Source organism: Myotis davidii, unplaced genomic scaffold (assembly GCF_000327345.1).
Source record: "Myotis davidii unplaced genomic scaffold, ASM32734v1 scaffold230, whole genome shotgun sequence".
Classification (NCBI taxonomy): Eukaryota; Metazoa; Chordata; class Mammalia; order Chiroptera; family Vespertilionidae; genus Myotis; species Myotis davidii.
In genome coordinates, this window is record NW_006282259.1 from 852,871 (window position 1) to 870,415 (window position 17,545).

At 40.8% G+C, this 17,545-nt stretch overlaps 1 protein-coding gene across 1 annotated transcript in view; it reads left to right on the forward strand.

Annotated features, from left to right (window-relative positions):
* GMDS (GDP-mannose 4,6-dehydratase) overlaps positions 1 to 17,545 on the forward strand; it is a 539,088-nt gene that overhangs the window by 39,903 nt on the left and 481,640 nt on the right. Inside the window, exons 3-4 of the mRNA XM_015557241.1 lie at positions 2,838 to 2,925; positions 4,452 to 4,561. Of these exons, the coding sequence (XP_015412727.1) occupies positions 2,838 to 2,925; positions 4,452 to 4,561 (198 nt within the window). The remainder of the gene's footprint in view (positions 1 to 2,837; positions 2,926 to 4,451; positions 4,562 to 17,545) is intronic.

Below are 17,545 nucleotides of genomic sequence, written 5' to 3' on the forward strand. Positions count from 1 at the left end.
ATAGGGCCAATAGGGGAGTTTAGGCACCGCCCCCTGTCACACACAGAGCAGGGCAGATCAGGGGGTTGGTGCTCCGCACCCTGTCACACTCAGGGCAGGGCCGATGGGGAGGTTATGGCTCTACCCCGTCACACACAGAGCAGGGCCCGTAGGGAGGGTGGGGGGTTGGGGCGCCGCACCCTGCCATGAACAGAGCAGGGCAATAGGGAGGTTGTGGTCCCACCCCCTGTCACTCACAGAGCCGCAGCGTGATCAGGGGGTTTGGGCGCTGCCTCCTGTCACGCTGATTCCAGTGCCGGTAGGCCTTGCGGCTCCGCTGACCCAGGTGCTGGGAGGCATATTACCCTTTTACTATACAGTATAGAGGCCTGGTGCATGTGTGGGGGCCGGCTGGTTTGCCCTGAAGGGTGTCCTGGATCAGGGTGGGGGTCCCCACTGGGGTGCCTGGCCAGTCTGGGTGAGGGGCTGAGGCCTGTTTCAGACTGGCGGGTGACTGAAGCTCCCAACTGCTCCTTTATTTCTTTTTTTTAATTCTGGGCCAGCTTTAGCTCTGAGGCTTGGCTCCAGCTCTAAGGCCTCGTCTGCTGAAAGCAGGTATCTGGTTTGTTTGGGTTCTATAATCGAAACACTGTTTCAACTCTAGCTCTGAGATCCCGGCTGGCTGAAAGCAGGTTTCTAGGGTTTTGTTTAGCTTCTATATTTGTAACAATGTTTCAAACTGCAAGCTCAGAGGCCGGCAAGGCAGGCGGGGAACGCTGGATTCCTCTGTCACTGAAACAAGCAAGCCTCATGTTCACTTCAAGCTGCCTGGCGCCGGCCGCCATCTTGGCTGGCAGTTAGTTTGCATATCGCCCTGATTAGCCAATGGGAAGGGTAGCGGAGGTATGGCTAATTACCATGTTTCTCTTTTATTAGATAGGATGCCAGCAACCAGAACAGTGGAATGACCTGAATGACTGAAACGACCCAGCCGCTCTGACCTGCACTGTGGCGGGCAACTGGCCCGATGGGGGCCCCGATTGCCCCCCCCCCCAAACCTCCTGCGGCCCATCCCCCTGGTCGGCCCAGCTCCTGGTCGGTCCCTATACCCCGATCGGGCTGGGCTTTCCGGCTGACCACCCGTGGCCTCTCCCTCCAGCTGTCCTTTCCCCTGATTGGCCCCCCACACCCCAATTGGGCATGGGTCTGGCCAACCTCCCATGTGCCCCCACACTGGCCCAGCCTAGTTTAGGCCCCAATTTTGGGTGGGGCTGGTGGCCAACCTCCTGCCGCCCCTCCCCCACACTGGCTCGGCCCCGATGGCCCCCATTGGGGTGGGCCGGCCAGACCGTTTCCCTCCCCCCCCTGCATGAATTCATGCACTGGGCCTCTAGTTAATAATAATTGGAAAAATTGGAGACCTTCAAGTAGAATAAACCCCAACTTTAATATAAATGTTATTTTCTTCACTTCTAAATTAAGAAATAGATATGTATACGCGCATCTCAATTTAATGTTTCCTAGATTCTACCTTCTTGTCAACCAAGGTTGTGATGTTTCCTTCCTAAAATATTTTCAGGTTTACCAAATTTTTTTTGGTGTAGTCCTTTTGGAAAATAGGTGCATGGATGTGTTTGTCTTTGACTATAAAGCAACTAACCAACAGAATTATTGATTGTGGGAGTGTGTTATCCTTTTTTAGATGTCAGTTTCTCATATATGCCATGTAAAATGATGATGGCATTTCTTTCTATTTGAAAGAAGTCTTATGTGCTTATAATTTCCTGCTGCACTTGGGATATTTCTGTCATGCCAAAGATTAGTTTTTGTTTGGAATAGACAGAAAAATATAGAAGTGTATTCAGCTGCAAATGATACTACCCAGCATTAGAAGGAACACTTCTGAAATAAGTGAAAGAATTAAACTGCCACCAGTGGAACTGAAACTTGCACAGGTAGTGACATAGCTGCTGTTAGCATTGGCAACACAAAGGGAGCAATCCTGACACAAGAAGGAAGTGGTACCAGAACTTGAATAATTTATCTTATGTATCAGATACAAAGTCTTTTCTTCGATATTAGACAGGTATGCTCTTTTCCAATGACTTTTTCCCCCTCACACTTATCATTGTTAAGTCAATGATAAAATTTTTTTAAAGTCCTCTCTTTATTTGAATTTTCTGTATGTCTTTAGTAGTACATAAGTTTTTTCCCCAATCTATTAGCTTCTTACTTTTCCACACAGCAACTGCTCTCCGATTATATTTGTGGATTCAGATATATATTTACGTGTGTGTGTGTATGTGTGTGTGTGTGTGTGTATGTATATAATAGGTGTAAGGTACAGAGGTCCAAGGACACTGAACAGATGTGGTGGTATTTGGAGCTTTTGGCCTCCTGTTCAGTGTTAAAGAGGTTGCAAGGCTGTTTTACTGATATGGACTCACATGATCTGTCTTCAATTTCAAATGTAAGAGATATTTTTGTCAGCAGAAGGCTGTACGTGTGTGTTTATAAAAGGAGACATTTGAGTATATACCACTGAGCACTTGCTGTGAAATCACGTAACTATCTGATTACTTTTAGAGATTGGCAGTGAAAACACTGACGAAGATGGAGGTAGAGCACAGTGGCTGGAGTGCAGTGGTTGCGGGGAATGGAAGCAGTGGGACTTTTTTAATAATGCAAAAATAATTTTTGTAAATGATAGTTTTACACACACACACACACACACGCACACACACACACACACACATATATTGCAAAGCTCAATCTTAGCAAAAGAACTCTGAGTTGCTCATTAATCTTCATTGCACATTTATAATTTATTCATATTGTCCCACACTATGAAAATGCAGGTTCATGGAATTGTACGGAGATCCAGTTCATTCAATACTGGCCGAATTGAACATCTGTATAAGAACCCCCAAGCTCATATTGAAGGAAGTAAGTAATAGTGTTTTCTAAAATCTCTTTCTATAATGTCCTATATTATAAGGTATTTTCTAATGTCCTTTTTCTCAAAGCCCATGAAGTTGTAGTTATTGATCGTAAATTACCTGTGATGAATGCTATCTGCAGTCTTTGAAAACCCTTTGTTGCTTGCTGGCCCCGGGTCACAGTGTCATCTTGGTGAGGCTGTTACAAGGATGTTAGTCAGGTCTTGCCACTCTAGAGACCAAGAGAAGACATGCCTTTGATCACCCTTCTCCAGGTGTTTGTATCACCTCAAGTAAGACCAGCTCCATAGTTTTGGAATATTCTTGCTTTTTATATTTGTTCTAATGTAATTATGTCAAACAATCTTTGTACATTTATTTAATTTTAAAGACAGGTCCCAAACCAAATGGCAATAAAAACTGTATTTAATTGCTGTGTAGATCATTGTCAGTATTTACAGTTGTTTTTTATGTTTGTTACTGAAATTGCCAGTATGTATCTGTAGGATTTACATGGCATAGTCACTGTGTTTTCTCATGTGATCTTTCCAGCAGCTCCCAAGGTAGTGATGAGATCATTTTACAGATAAGTAAATGGAGGCAGAGAGATGTTGTCACTTTATCAAGGCCACACACCATGTAAAAGACAGAACTGGGATTAGGACGTGGCAATTTTTAGCTTCCTAGTTTATCCTATTTTACTTGTCCAGTTTTTCCAGCTAGCAGGGATAATCCAGTCAGCTTTAAACCATAACTGATTTCATATTTACCTCAGAGCCTGGAATATTTGAAGGTTTGAGTTGCTTGTATGAGTAGTGACATCATTAGGACGATGACCTCATTGTCCTTAGTAAATCTTAATATTTAGGTTATTTATTAATACTTCTTAAAATTGTTATTTTTATGCAAAGTACAGAATGGTACTGCCAATGGATCTAGACATAAATCAGTATTGTGTAAAAATAATGAAAAGATCAAGTTACCAAATCATCCATATACTAGTATGTGTGTCCTTGACTAATGAAGTCAGTGTAAGGATATGCTTAGATTTAGGGTTAGAATAGGCTAGTTGTCCTTTAATCACCTATGTCACTACTTCACACATTTCATGGGTGGCTAAAGGATTGATGCTTATGAAGTACTTAAAAATTGCTAGATAACAGTATATGAACATAGCTGTCTTCACCTTTATTAGTGTGTTAGATTTTTTTTAGAGAGTATACACATTAGGGCGAGATTTTTTTTTTTTTGTCTGAATCTCACTCTTAGGTAGCATACCTTACAATCACCTGGAAGCCATAGTTAATTGTATAACATCTGTCATAATGTGATTTTTTAAAAAGTTAGCCTGTTTTTATAAATCCTGTAGGGACATCAGCAACAAATACGAACATTTCACTTTTTAAAGTCTTTGCTGATCTGGAACAAGTCTGGTTTTCAGACTTTAAGAATATGCATTTCAACTTTGATATTTTAAAAAACTTGGCTTATGTCATTTTCTTCTATCTAATGCTATGTTTTTGAACCCTAAAGACATGAAGTTACACTACGGTGATCTCACTGACAGCACCTGCCTTGTAAAGATCATCAATGAAGTAAAGCCCACTGAGATCTACAACCTTGGCGCCCAGAGCCATGTCAAAGTAAGCCCTTTCCGCTGTCATGGTTTCGCTGGCTGTGCTCCTGAATTAGTCTGTGTTTTATTTTTTGTTTTTATAATGCAGTAATACAACCATAATCCTAGTTTTATCATTAATGTTAGTTTAAATATTAATCCTAAAAGAAATACTAATACATTTTTAAGTAATTTCTTTGTTATTGAACAATATAATAATACAAAGTTACTGCTAATGTTAAAATAGCAATACTCACTCATTTATTTTGGGTTGGTCTTGTGGTTATAAACCCCACTTGGATGTATTTTTTGCCATTTGAAATTACATTATAGATGAAGTTTTTTTTTTTAAATGTTGGAAAATGTAACTTAATAAAACTTCTATTTTAATATTAATTAATGGTAGTGGTTATATCACTGGCTGAGAAAATACTATTCTTGATTTTTGATAATAAATTAATGAAATTATGTTTTATTATAAGTAGTAAAAATCATTGGAAGAAAATCTTATTAGCTTCTTGTCACCACAGTGTGATACAGCTAATGTTGATTTCTTTTCTCCAGTATTATACCTACCTCTCTTTAGTTTTTTATTCTGGAACAAATTGCAGTAAACCTGAGCAGCCCACCCCTAAGGTTCTAGCAATTTGTTTCAGTCAAGTTTTTGTTGTTGAACTCTGGTGCTCACTTGAGTGAGTAAAATCTGAAGGCAGGGATGATATGATATCTATTTAGATACTTATTTAATCAGAATAGTTAGTGGAACTTTGAAATAAAAGCAAATTAACTCTAAAACAGCCCAGGAACTCTATCAGTATTTTTTGCTGTTCGATGAATGAATTCAGCAGTCTTATTTCAGATAGTATTTAAGGTAATTTGTTATTTGTTTGCTATTTCTCCATATCCCAATTTGGGACAGAATGGAAGCTGTATGCATATTTTATATCTCTGCTATTTTAAGGGAGAAATTATGAATTAGATAAAATGAAACCAGGTATAGAGAAACACAGTGGTAAGCCCTGTGTTTTATAATTGATATCAAAATTAAAACGTGAGTATAAATTCTTATACCTTTTCTCTAAAATACTGACCTTGAAGGGTGGCTACATACCAATCAATAAAAACACCTCTTGTCTATACTGTTTTAGGGGGGAAAAATTAACCCCTTTCTAATCTCTAATGATTGTGTACTGTATCCAGGCTTAAGCTTTGATTTGTGAAAGGTATTAAGGTTAGAACAGAGCAATTGTTCTAAATGACTAAATGTATCCTCTCATTTTCAAAGAGTATCCTGCACACCATGTGTTGAGAGATTATCACTCCTCTGTCCCTAAAGAAGCAGTGACTATCACTGCAGGAATGAATTACTTACCCCTAACTGAAGCAATCAATCCATCTTTCACATTATAATTTATCTAGCTGCTCGGCCTTCCTGATCAAACATGAGAGTATCTTCCAGACAAAATAGAATGTTTTGGAATGAACGCTCCGTTATTTAACTTCCTTCAGATCAGGAAGGGATTGCAGATAGTTTATCATCTCTGAAAACTGTAAACTGACATAGTGTGAGATGAAGGAAATTTTATAAAGATTTATTTATAGAAAGCCTCCCTTCTTCCATTGCGGTAATAAGTGAACTTATCTTTTTCTAGAATGTTTTTGTAGTTCAAAAAATCTGACATACTTTCCTTACTTTTAAGCGAGCCTAATACTGCAGTCAGTATAGAAAGCATAGGAGATTGAGTTGATTCCTCTTAAATTGCTATGTATGTGAAGTTTATCTGTTTGTACTGTGTTTCACCTACTCCCAAAGGCTGGCTAAGTGGCAGAAATGGTACTTGAGCATGAACTTTGGCTTTAAGATCATTTAGCCTTTGAACAAATATTTGCATGCATGGTAGAGTGGAGGACACAAAGATCTGTAAAACCCACTTCTGTTGTGGAGGGTCTCACCTTTTGTAGGGGTGCATGGTGGCAAGTGACAGAGGCTAGTAATACATATTTGGGTCTATAGAGACAGGTGAAGGAGAACTTCAGTTTGAGGAAATTATGCATGTTGTTAAGGAGGAGTTGGTGAGTGAAATTTATAGACAGAGTTAGTAGAAACTGATATTTAAAATGGAGGTATTAATATAAGTCCAAGAGTCAGAAGTGAGGAAACTTGGGACATGTTTTTAACATGATGAGCATTCTAGATTAGCTGAGCAAAACGTTTGTTGAGGATAAATGTGAGGTAAGGCTAGGTAGAAACTTGGGCTGCATTTGGGCAATCTCCACATATTTTTCAACAGGGGAAAATAGAATCAGAGGTGAGCTTTATAGGTAAGTCTTGTGGTAGGGCTTCAGAAGACATAGGAAGCTATTGGATGAAGATTGTGGCATGAGAAATGGGAATGATGAGTGTGAAACAGGTTGCCTGGTAGAGTTGATCCCTCCGCTGGCAAGATATGGGGACCATGATCCTTAAGTTTGCAGGGAACCAGGCATTCAGGGAGGAGCTGTTGGAATCAGGAAATGAGAAGTTCCCTCTTGGATACATTCCATTGGCTGTACTGGAAGGACATTCAGGGGAAACAGGTCATGAGGTCATTTAGAGTAATTTGAGAGGGTTGAGAGAGATTTGGGGTACAGAGATGTAAATTCATTTCTGGATGTTCTTGAGATGCCAAAGCAGCAGCTGAAAAAAGGAATAGAAGATTGAAGATTGAACCTTTGAGACATGCATGTATTTGTATTGTGGAAGGAGCAAGAGTAGTTCCCAATGACAGCAAGCGAGAGATGGAGAGGCAGGAGGGTGGAATCGTGTCATAGAAGTAAAAGAATTAGGACATTTCAAGCAGGAGGGGATGTCCACAGTGCTAGGAATTCATATAGGTCTGGGAGAGGGAGGCACAGGGAAAAGTCATTGGTTTGAGATGATTGGTGTCTTTTAAAATGACACCAATTTTAGCAATACCCTGGAAGAGGAGCCAGAATACAGAGGGTCTAGAAGTTATGGGGTTGTGAGGGAAATATAAATTGAGTTGAGTCTTTTCTAGAAATTTCTTGGGAAAGGAAGGGAGAATATGATGAAACTCACTTCCCCAGAGCTTCTGATTCAGTAGGTCTGGAGTGGGTCTGAGGACCTTCCTTTCTAGGACTGCCCAGGTGAGGCTGCTCCTGGTCTGGGACTTCACTTTGAGAACTACTGCTCCAATGTTCAGGTTTCCTGGTTTCTCCACATGTAATATCTGCATTAAATTCATTCTTCTTAGGCCTTTTTCTTTTTATGTCTCAGCTTTGGAATTTGACATGGTAAAACCCTGTTTCTTATCAGTTAATGACTCTGTGAGCTTTTAAAGCTGAAAACTGTACCCATACAATCAGGATGATGAGAAAAGAAATAAACTAAGGAGAATGCAATATATATTTATATCCAAATTCTTCCCATTCAAATCTTTTTCTGAGCAGTATGTAGTCCATGAGAGTAAATACTACTCGGGCACTCCTAGTGTTTTAGGAGAATGGCATGAATACAAGCCACTGTCAGAGGTCCTTTAAAAGTCCATGTTCCTGCCACTATTTTTGCTGTGGTGTAAAGTCAGATGGATCCTTAGTCATGGAGTAGTGGATGTGGCAGGGGCTGGCATAGGCAGCTGGAGAAGATGGACTGACAGCCAGGTTGCTCTGGAGACATCTCTCTGTTCCCACAACTCCCAGGCTCTGTGCACTGGGCTGTGTCTGCCTGTTCTCCTGGTAGCTTATTAGGGAATAGGATGGAAAATACATATTTTATTTTTTATAATTAATTTCTGTATATTTGTCAGCTTTGTTGGATTTACTGCATTCATAGACAATAGTTTTAAAAAAAGTTCTTTCCTACAGTGAAATGCTTATAATAAGTTTAATTAAAATATATTTCTTTTTTTTTATATATTTTATTGATTTTTTACAGAGAAGAAGGGAGAGAGATAGTTAGAAACATCGATGAGAGAGAAACATCGATCAGCTGCCTCCTGCACACCTCCTACTGGGGATGTGCCCGCAACCCAGGTACATGCCCTTGACCGGAATCGAACCTGGGACCTTTCAGTCCGCAGGCCGATGCTCTATCCACTGAGCCAAACCGGTTTGGCAAAATATATTTCTTATTATTTAGTTTGGAACTCTTTTGAAAGGTTCTAATATTAGCACATTTTTTATTTATTTTTGAATCTGTGACTTCTAGACTGGGCATTGTTTGTGTTGGCTTCTCTTTGCACAGAGTGAAGTCTTCTATCACTCTCACTTCCAGTTAATTTGATGTGGGCTATGGTATGCTAAAAGTAAGGAAAATAAAATAATAGGAAGTTGGTCTGGTTTCCTGTAGGAAACCAATGGAGATGAAATTGGTTCTTGGAATAAACTCACAGCAGTCTGGGAAATACTGACTGAAGACATTTTGTGAATCATAAACAGAAAAATTATGACTCATGAAGTATAGGCCATTGAGTGGCTGATTCGATCTTATGTGGGAAAAAGTGAGGGGTGACTGAAATGCACTCATTATTAAAAGTAGTTAAACCTCACATGATGACATCATACAAGTAGGAACAAATTATCCAGTGTATAGTGTTGCCCATTTTGATGGGGAAATGTTTTGGAGCCTACTTTATTGTCCCGCCCCCACCCCCCGTATAAATAATAGTTTTTTAAATAGTTTCTATTTTAAATTTCTTATTTCTTCAGCATTCCTCATTGTCATGGTTTTGATGGGTCCACCATCCCTCACAACTTCTTTGATCATCTTACATCACTCTTGAAGTCCTAGTGTTGAACGAGATCTTTCCAAAGTAAATGTGGTTCCATGTTATTCCCTGTTTTCTCATAATGCCATGTTGGAATTGCCTTTATTTTTTTCAGAGAACGAAATTTATGCAATCATGAAATGTCAGAGTTAAAAGGAACTTTAGACAGAATTTAATATAATTTTTGTTTTGTAAATGAAGTTGCCTGCTCAAAGTCACAAACTGGTTAGTGTCCAATTTAGGACCGGAACTTCCTTTCTCTGCATATCTAAGTTTCTTCTTAAGCTTATTCTTCCCCTGGTGTCTTTTATAGAGAAAGAAAGTCATTTACACCTCTGATTTTCCAATTCCTTCTCAGCGTTGAAAACCATTATTCAGTCTTCCTTTAACTTTGTCTTATTCAAATTGAATAATTCTGTACTTTTCTTTCATTTTCTAATTCTTTAATTATCTTTTTTACTTCCCTTTTCAACTCTATATAAATTATCTGTTTAATTTTGTTTCATGATAGCGAGGAGGCATAAGTGCGCAGAAGGTAAATTGGGGCATAGCTGAGTTAGTGGACGCGGGATTTTCTACTCTAGTTGTATGGGTCCTTTTAGCAAATTCTGAACATGGAAGCAGAAAGGAGCCGAATCTAAATTGTCTTCATAGTGGTACTTCCAGCCTAGAAAACTAGGCAAGAAGCAGAGCTGATTATGAGCCAAGTAGTGGTCAGGCAAAAATCAAAATCAGGCAGAGATGAGACAGAAAAGCCAGACCAGGAATTAAGCTGGGAATAAAAAGATGCATGAGAATTGAAGAGTGGCCCCTGGGAAGGGGACTGAACAGTTGTAACCTTAGTTACAAAGTTGTCATCTCCAGTGGCCTTTTCCTGGCTGGTCCTGAGAGACGAAATTTATAGCTGGAAGCGCTTATTCCCATATTTATCTCCCGGAAGCCTAAACCTCTTGTGGCTGCTGTAATTGAAGGGAGTGGGGTAGGTGACTAAATGTATTGGGAGAATTGCTTATGGTGGGGAAGGGTAGGTGCCTAGGTTGAACATCTGGTTAGTGCCTGAATAACCCAGTTATAGAACGAAACAAAATTGTAACAGTGTGACCCTTCACTGTATAATTATAGCAAGGGGGTGGCCTATTAAAAACCTAGAGCAAACAGCAGAGAGGACTGTTCTTCTGTGTCCTTGCTCATTCCTGTATTTACTTTGGATCCTAGAGAGCTGGACAGGGAGGTATGAGTAGAGTAGGAAAATGAGGATGAGGCAGGGGCATAGTTGATGTTAGAAAGGGAACTGTCAGAGCATCCTTAAATCTGGGTGAGACTCTCACTCCACGTCCCACACAATTGCTTGTTAGAGGTCATTTAGTCAAGTTGTGTGAGTTCACCGATCTTCTCATCCACTCTGGCTGCTACCTTTCACCAGGGTCTGATGCACAGACACTCACAGATACAGAACGCTGGGATAAGTGTTGGAGTAGGTGACTCTGTCATGGGCAGAAGGGAGGACAGTTTTCATGAGGCACTGTAGTATAGGCCAGAGTTCTCTTATTAGGGGCGCACATTGGAATTCCCGGAACACATCCTAAAACTTTAGATCCTGGCCCTGTCACGTGCTAGGCTCTGGCAGAGTGCTCAGCCTTCTTAAGCTTCCATCTTTTCATCTGTACAATGAGCACCCACCTTACGTTGTGGGCCTTGTGGGCCTTTCTACTTGCTTTTGGTGGTAATTCTCTTTCTTAGGTATCCACTTGCTTCTCTTAATTTTTTCTAATTTCCCTTAAATGTCAGCTTCCCAGCAAGGCTGTCCTGACCATCATTTTTACAACAGCAGTTCTCCTGGGAGTTGCTGACAATCCATCCAAGGGAGTAAAGTAGGCTAGCAAAGAAATGTCCTTGGAGCTGGGGCTGAAGGTTGCTGGAAATGCAAATTGGCTACTCTGCTGCCCCGCCTACCTCTCTCCAAACTCTGTGTGCTCTCTGCTTCTAATTTAGGCTAACATGAGGAAATTATCTGGAGAAATGAATGTGCTAAGGTAACACAGTGTGTTAAAGTGCGGAGGCCTGCCCTTTGCAGCATCTGCTGTTTGAAATTTTATGCAAGAATGTTTTTTCTCATTCAAATTCCTGCCACTGAAACTTTAACTCGTTATGACATACTATGAAGGGGGAAAGGATATTTTGGAGCCTTGGTTTTTTATTAAATGGACCATAGAATTCTGAGGTGAAGGAGATCTTGGTTATGAGCCAGCTCAGGCCCTTACTTCACAAAGGACTGCCTGGAACTCCATTGATGAGCCATAGAGCCCACTATCTAGGCTGGAACCCACATCTGAGGCTGCTTGGTTTTCTAGTCATACTGCTAATCAGAGAAGACTATGGGGGGAAATGGGGACGGGATTTCACTGAAATATGAGGGGAAGATAACACAGACTCCCATGTTTGAGGTTTTACCTCTCTTGTCATTCTCACTGCTTATTACAGTGAGGTAATGTTTAGGTTTGAGTTAAAAACATTGCTCTTTCCTTGCTGGAGTGAACTGGTTATAATTAATACCATATGAATAGTGTGTGCATAGCTAGGAAGATCCCCAAATACATCAGAGCAAGGTGTAATGTTAACATGTCAGTAATACTAAACTAAAATTAGTATATAGGGCGCATAGAAATCCATAGTACTAACTCATCAGGAAGAATCACAATCTTTTTGTTAGGATAGTTCAATTAAATATACAGTTTTTATAATGAGTCCCTATAGTGTCCTGGTGTGTAAGTATGTTTCCCTAAAATCTGTGGGAGGCAAATAATTGTTATGTATGTAACAGAAGAATCAATAGCTTAATAACCAGAATGAATAATTTGTTCCTATTTGTATACTTACTTTTTAAAAAGAAATTGCCATGACTCTTATATGATTGTACTGTCAGTTAACCTGTTTAAGATTTAAAAATAAATATTTTTGTTGTAATATTGCAAATAAATTTCTGTCCACATATTAGTATATACCCATTATAACTTCTTGTTGGGTCTCTGAAGATAGCTTATTTAACTTAGTTATATATATGAATTAATACAGGTTTATATATTTTATGAAGTTTAAAATTAATTTTTACATTTCCATAGGTAATTCTTAAATGTGCTCAGAGCAACATAAAATCACTCTAATTTGTTAGCAAATTATTAATGTTGAAATTATTAATGTTGAAATTATGGTGGAAGGCTTTACTTGGTAAAGAACAGTGAGTATAACTTTGAGAACCTGAGTATTAATAAGGAGTGCTTGCATTTAGACCTAATATCCATGTATGAAGTAATGTGTCTGTTTCTGGGAAAATTAGCTCTCTTCTAGGTGAAGTGGACAAGGTGAATGGAGCAAATATTGGGTGTTTTCATTCTCTCTAGATAGACAGCTTGAATGACATAATTTTGCATGTCTTTGTTCTCTAAACCTCCATTTCTTTCTGATTGATCGTGCAGGCACAGTGCCTATGATATTTAATAAAATTGGTAACTACTTTAGTTTATTACAAGGGAAACAATACAAAAATATTTTCATTTAATAATTTGATGTTTGTACTTACAATGCATAAGCTGCACTACTGTAAATATGGCTCATCCGGGCCTATGGTTCTTAGTAAGAAATTTAGCATTTTTAGTCTTATACCCATGAGGGTGAAGTGGGACTGTACATGGCTGGTGGGTCCCATGTGTCATCTGGCCCAAATTCTTCTTGGAAGTCTGTTATGGATTGGAGCAATTGAATTCAAATCTAAAACCACTTTAAAAGTTCTTTATAGTCCATTAAGAATTTATGTGAGAGAGAACACTCTATGAAAGTTCTCCTCTCCCTGTTCAAACAGATTGCTTGGTTTTATTAGATCTAGGTGGTATTGTAATTTTGATAACAGCTAATAATGTCTGGAATTTTACTTATAATTAGTGGACCACACAAAGGTATGTTTGTTAGGTTTTGTACTTTTATTCCACTTGCAATAGTGATTTGTTTATTAAATAAAATCCAAAGTATTATTTTAGCTTTGCAACAATTAAGCTAAAATTAACGCAAATAGCTAAATATTTCTAGGTATGTTTATAAACACAAATAGTAAACAAATAGTAAGTTAATGAATGTATTGTAAGTGAAACTATTTGTCTTGGACTTTTAATGGTGAATGGAAAGTGTTTTTGGATTCCCAATTAGATTAGAATACTATGTAACTTGCAAACATTAAAATGTAGACACAAATAATAACTTTTTTAGTACCACAAGTTCCTCTAGTGTTCCGATATAGTTCTCATCTTCCCTGGAAAAGAAGTACTTGAGTGTTTGTAGAGATTAGTTGACTATCCCCCTCACAACTACAACAACAACAATAAAAACAAACAAACCACACAACTACACAAGAAATAACAACAACTTGTATGCATATTTAAGAATTTAAAACACCTAATAAGTTTTGGTCTCAAATATGATTCTTTTAATCCTCTTCATACAAGTGTAATTTATAAAATTCTTTTTGTTAAAGTTGGATCCTTAAAGTTGGTATAATAAGATAAAATGAAACCTTTTCTATTTCAAAGAAATTTAATGCATAAGTTCTTTTATTAACTTACATTATTCATCATTGATTGGATACCTTACCAGTACCAACAAGAAATAAATTATAAGAAAATTGCCTTAATTTATATGTTCATATTTCGAAAAATTTCTAGTATCAGAGATTAGTAGATTTCATTATGTTACTCTTTTTTTGTAATGTTCACATAATGTGTACATTATTTAGGGATGTTAATAAAAAATCATTCATGAAGAATTTAAATTTGCTTTATTTACAACTAAATATGCATGCAGGCTTGGTTTTGCTTGTTATGCTAGGGTAAGTACAGAGTGTTGATAGTAATTATGTAGTTATCGTAAATGGTGAACTGGTAGAGGGAAAGCAGCCAGTGAGCTTTTCATTTTGTTTGTTATGCTAGAGTAAAACCTTTTCCTGAGTCTCCTTTCCACTCCCACTCCTATATATTTTATTGGTGCCATTTTATTTAATAGTAAAAAGTGTTTTAGAAATCAGTAGTATTGACAAAATAAGCCTTTAAGGGGCATTCTTTAGGACTGTTAACACATCATTAGTCCTGAATGGAAATATCAATCTTTACCTTTACTGTGTAAATAATTATTAAATGGTTTAGTAGAGTTTTTGTTTGTTTGTTTGTTTTGCTTAAGGTTCCCAGTGTGTTTTTCTTGTTTGTTTGTTTGACACCTACATTTGTGAGGACGGGAGCTGGAAAGGCTTTCTAGTGTTCCAATAGAGTTCTCATCTTCCCTGGCAAAGAAGCACTTGGGTGTCTGTAGAGGTTAATTGACTATTAGGTCATAATAGTTGGTTATTGTAGTTTAAATAATGTAAGTAAATGCTTTCTATCTGGTTGCTTTACATTTACTTTATTAAATATTATGACAGTGTTTTGGCTTTATGATCATTTCATCAAATTATTTAGCAAGGTATTTAGATTGTAATTTTGCAAAAATTCATTTTATTATAATTATTTAAGTGACTTAAAACTTCCATTTTTCTTGTTACCTTTTTTCAATTTTGACTGTAGAAGTTGCCATATTATTATCAGTTAAAATTTTTAAGAAAAATTATATAATAACTAGAGGCCTGGTGCACAAAATTTGTGCACTCAGGGGGGTTCCTCACCCCATCCTGCGCCCATTTGCAGTCCAGGACCCTTTGGGGGATGTCCACCTGTTGACTTAGGCCCACTCCCCGGGGGATCAGGCCTAAGCTTGTTGTCAGACATCCTTCTGACAGCCAGGGAGCCCTCGGGGGATGTCCAATTAAGGGCTTAGGCCCCCAAGGGATTGGGCCTAAATCTTTAGTTGGACATTCTTAGTGCTGCCACGAAGGTGGGAGAGGCTCCTGGCACCACCACTGCGCTGGCCAGCCATGAGCCAGCTTCTGGCAGAGTGGCACTCCCCATACGGAAGTGTACTGACCACCAGGGGGCAGCTCCTGCATTGAGCATCTGCCCCCTGGTGGCCAGTGCACATCATAGCAACTGGCCATTCTGCTGTTCAGTCAATTTGCATATTAGCCTTTTATTATTATTACTGGAGGCCCGGTGCACTAAATTCGTGCACTGGGGGGTGAGGTTCCCTCAGCCCAGCCTGCCCCTCTCACAGTCCAGGACCCCTCAGTGGATGTCCTACTGATCGCCACAGTCTGGCAGCAGAGGCTTGGAGCAGGCGTCCCGTGTGTCTTTGTGTGTGTGTGTGTGTCTGCTAGGGCCTGCCCCCAGCCACGCCACGTAGGCTCGAAGCAGTTGCTGTGTGTGTGTGTGTGTGTGTGTGTGTGTGTCCTCCCACTGGGGGTCTGCCCCCAGCGGGGGTCTGTCCCCAGCCACACCATGGAGGCTTGGAGCAGGAGCCCCTCTGTGTTGATCTCTCAGGCTCCTGGCCTCCACTGCATGTTGTACTCTCCCTTGAGCTATGGCCAGGATGGGGGTGCTGCTTGCAAGCCGGGCTTTCCTGCTCTAGGATCACCATGGCGAGCGGGGAACAGGCCCAGCTTGGAGCTGCCCGCAGGCTGGGCTTGCTCTCCTGCTCCCGGATCCCCATGACGACTGGGGAGCAGGCCCAGCTGGGGGTTGCCCTCAGGCTGGGCTTTCCTGCTCCTGTATCAGGCCCAGCTTGGGGCTGCCTGCAGGCCAGACTTGCTTTCCTGATCCCAGATCACCATGGCAACTGGGGATCAGGGAAAGTTTGGGGCTGCCCGCAGGGCGGGCTTGCTTTCCTGCTCCTGGATCAGGCCCAGATGGGGGTTGCCCTCAGGCTGGGCTTGCTTTCCTGCTCCTGGATCAGGCGCAGCTGGGGGCTGCCTACAGGCCGCACTTTTCTACTTACCGATGGCCAGATCACCACAGCGAACCAGGGCCCAGTGGCACTTTCCTGCTCTCCAATAGTCATAGGGTCCCGGCTGGGGGCGGGGTTTAGCAGTGCAGGGCTTAGGTGGCATTGGGGTACTGGCTGGGGGCTCAGGTGGCACACAGGGGTCCCGGCTGGGGGCGAGGCTTATGCCCCACTGCCCAGGGCTGCACATGGGGCCCGGATGGCAGCTCGCGCTGTCCCACCCTTCCTGTAGTATAGGATAGAGGCCTCTTGCACAGGTGGGGGCTGGCTGGTTTGCCCTGAAAGTGTCCCGAATCAGGGTGGGGATCCCGCTTCGGTGCCTGGCCAGCCTGAATGATGGGCTGAAGGCTGTTTGCAGCTAGTCACACCTCCTTCAGGGTGAGGGTCCCCACTGGGGTGCCTGGCCAGCCTGGATGATGGGCTGAAGGCTGTTTGCAGCTGGCCACACACCCTTCAGGGTGGGGGTCCCCACTGGGGTGCCTGGCCAGTCTGGGTGAGGGGCTGAGGGCTGTTTTCAGGCTGGGGGTGACTGAAGCTCCCAACCGCGCCTTTTTTTCTTTTCTTTTTTTTAATTCTGGGCCAACTTTAGCTCTGAGGCTCCAGCTCTTAGGCCTCCGCTGCTGAAAGTAGGTAATCGAAACAATGTACAACTCATTCAGGCTGGAGGGTAACTTAAGCTCCCAGCCTCTCCTTTTTTTCTTTTTTTTTTTTTTAATTCTGGGATTTATTTACCGTCTATAGCTGTCACTGAAGCTGAGAGCCAGCTCCAGCTCTGAGGGCTGAAAGCAGGTTTCTGGGTCTGTTTGGCTTCTATAATTGAAACTCTGTTGCCATGACAGCAGCTCTAAGCTCTGAGGGCGAAGCTGGCTGAAAGCAGGTCTCTGGAGCTTGTTTAGCTTCTATAATTGCAACATAGTTGCTTAGAGTGCACCTCAGAGGCTGGCAGTGGCAGGCTGGGAACATTGGCTTCCTCTGTTGCTGGAGGAAGCAAGCCTCCTGTTCACTTCAGCTGCCTGGCTGCCGGCCGCCATCTTGGTTGGCAGTTAATTTGCATATCCTGCTGATTAGCCAATGGGAAGGGTGTTGGGGTTATGGTCAATTTGCATCCTTCTCTTTTATTAGTGTAGATATTATTTGCTTATTTTCTAGCAGAAATGATTTGAAATGAATGACTCTATATAGATTGATAACAAAAGTATTCTAAGATCACTTTCTTATCACATTACAGTAATGGAAAGTGAACTGTCGTGTACAAGAATTAACTCAGAAGTGACAACAAATAAGTTTCTTTAGCAACTGTAATTAAGGATAGTAATAGTGTATTTCCTCCTCCCCCA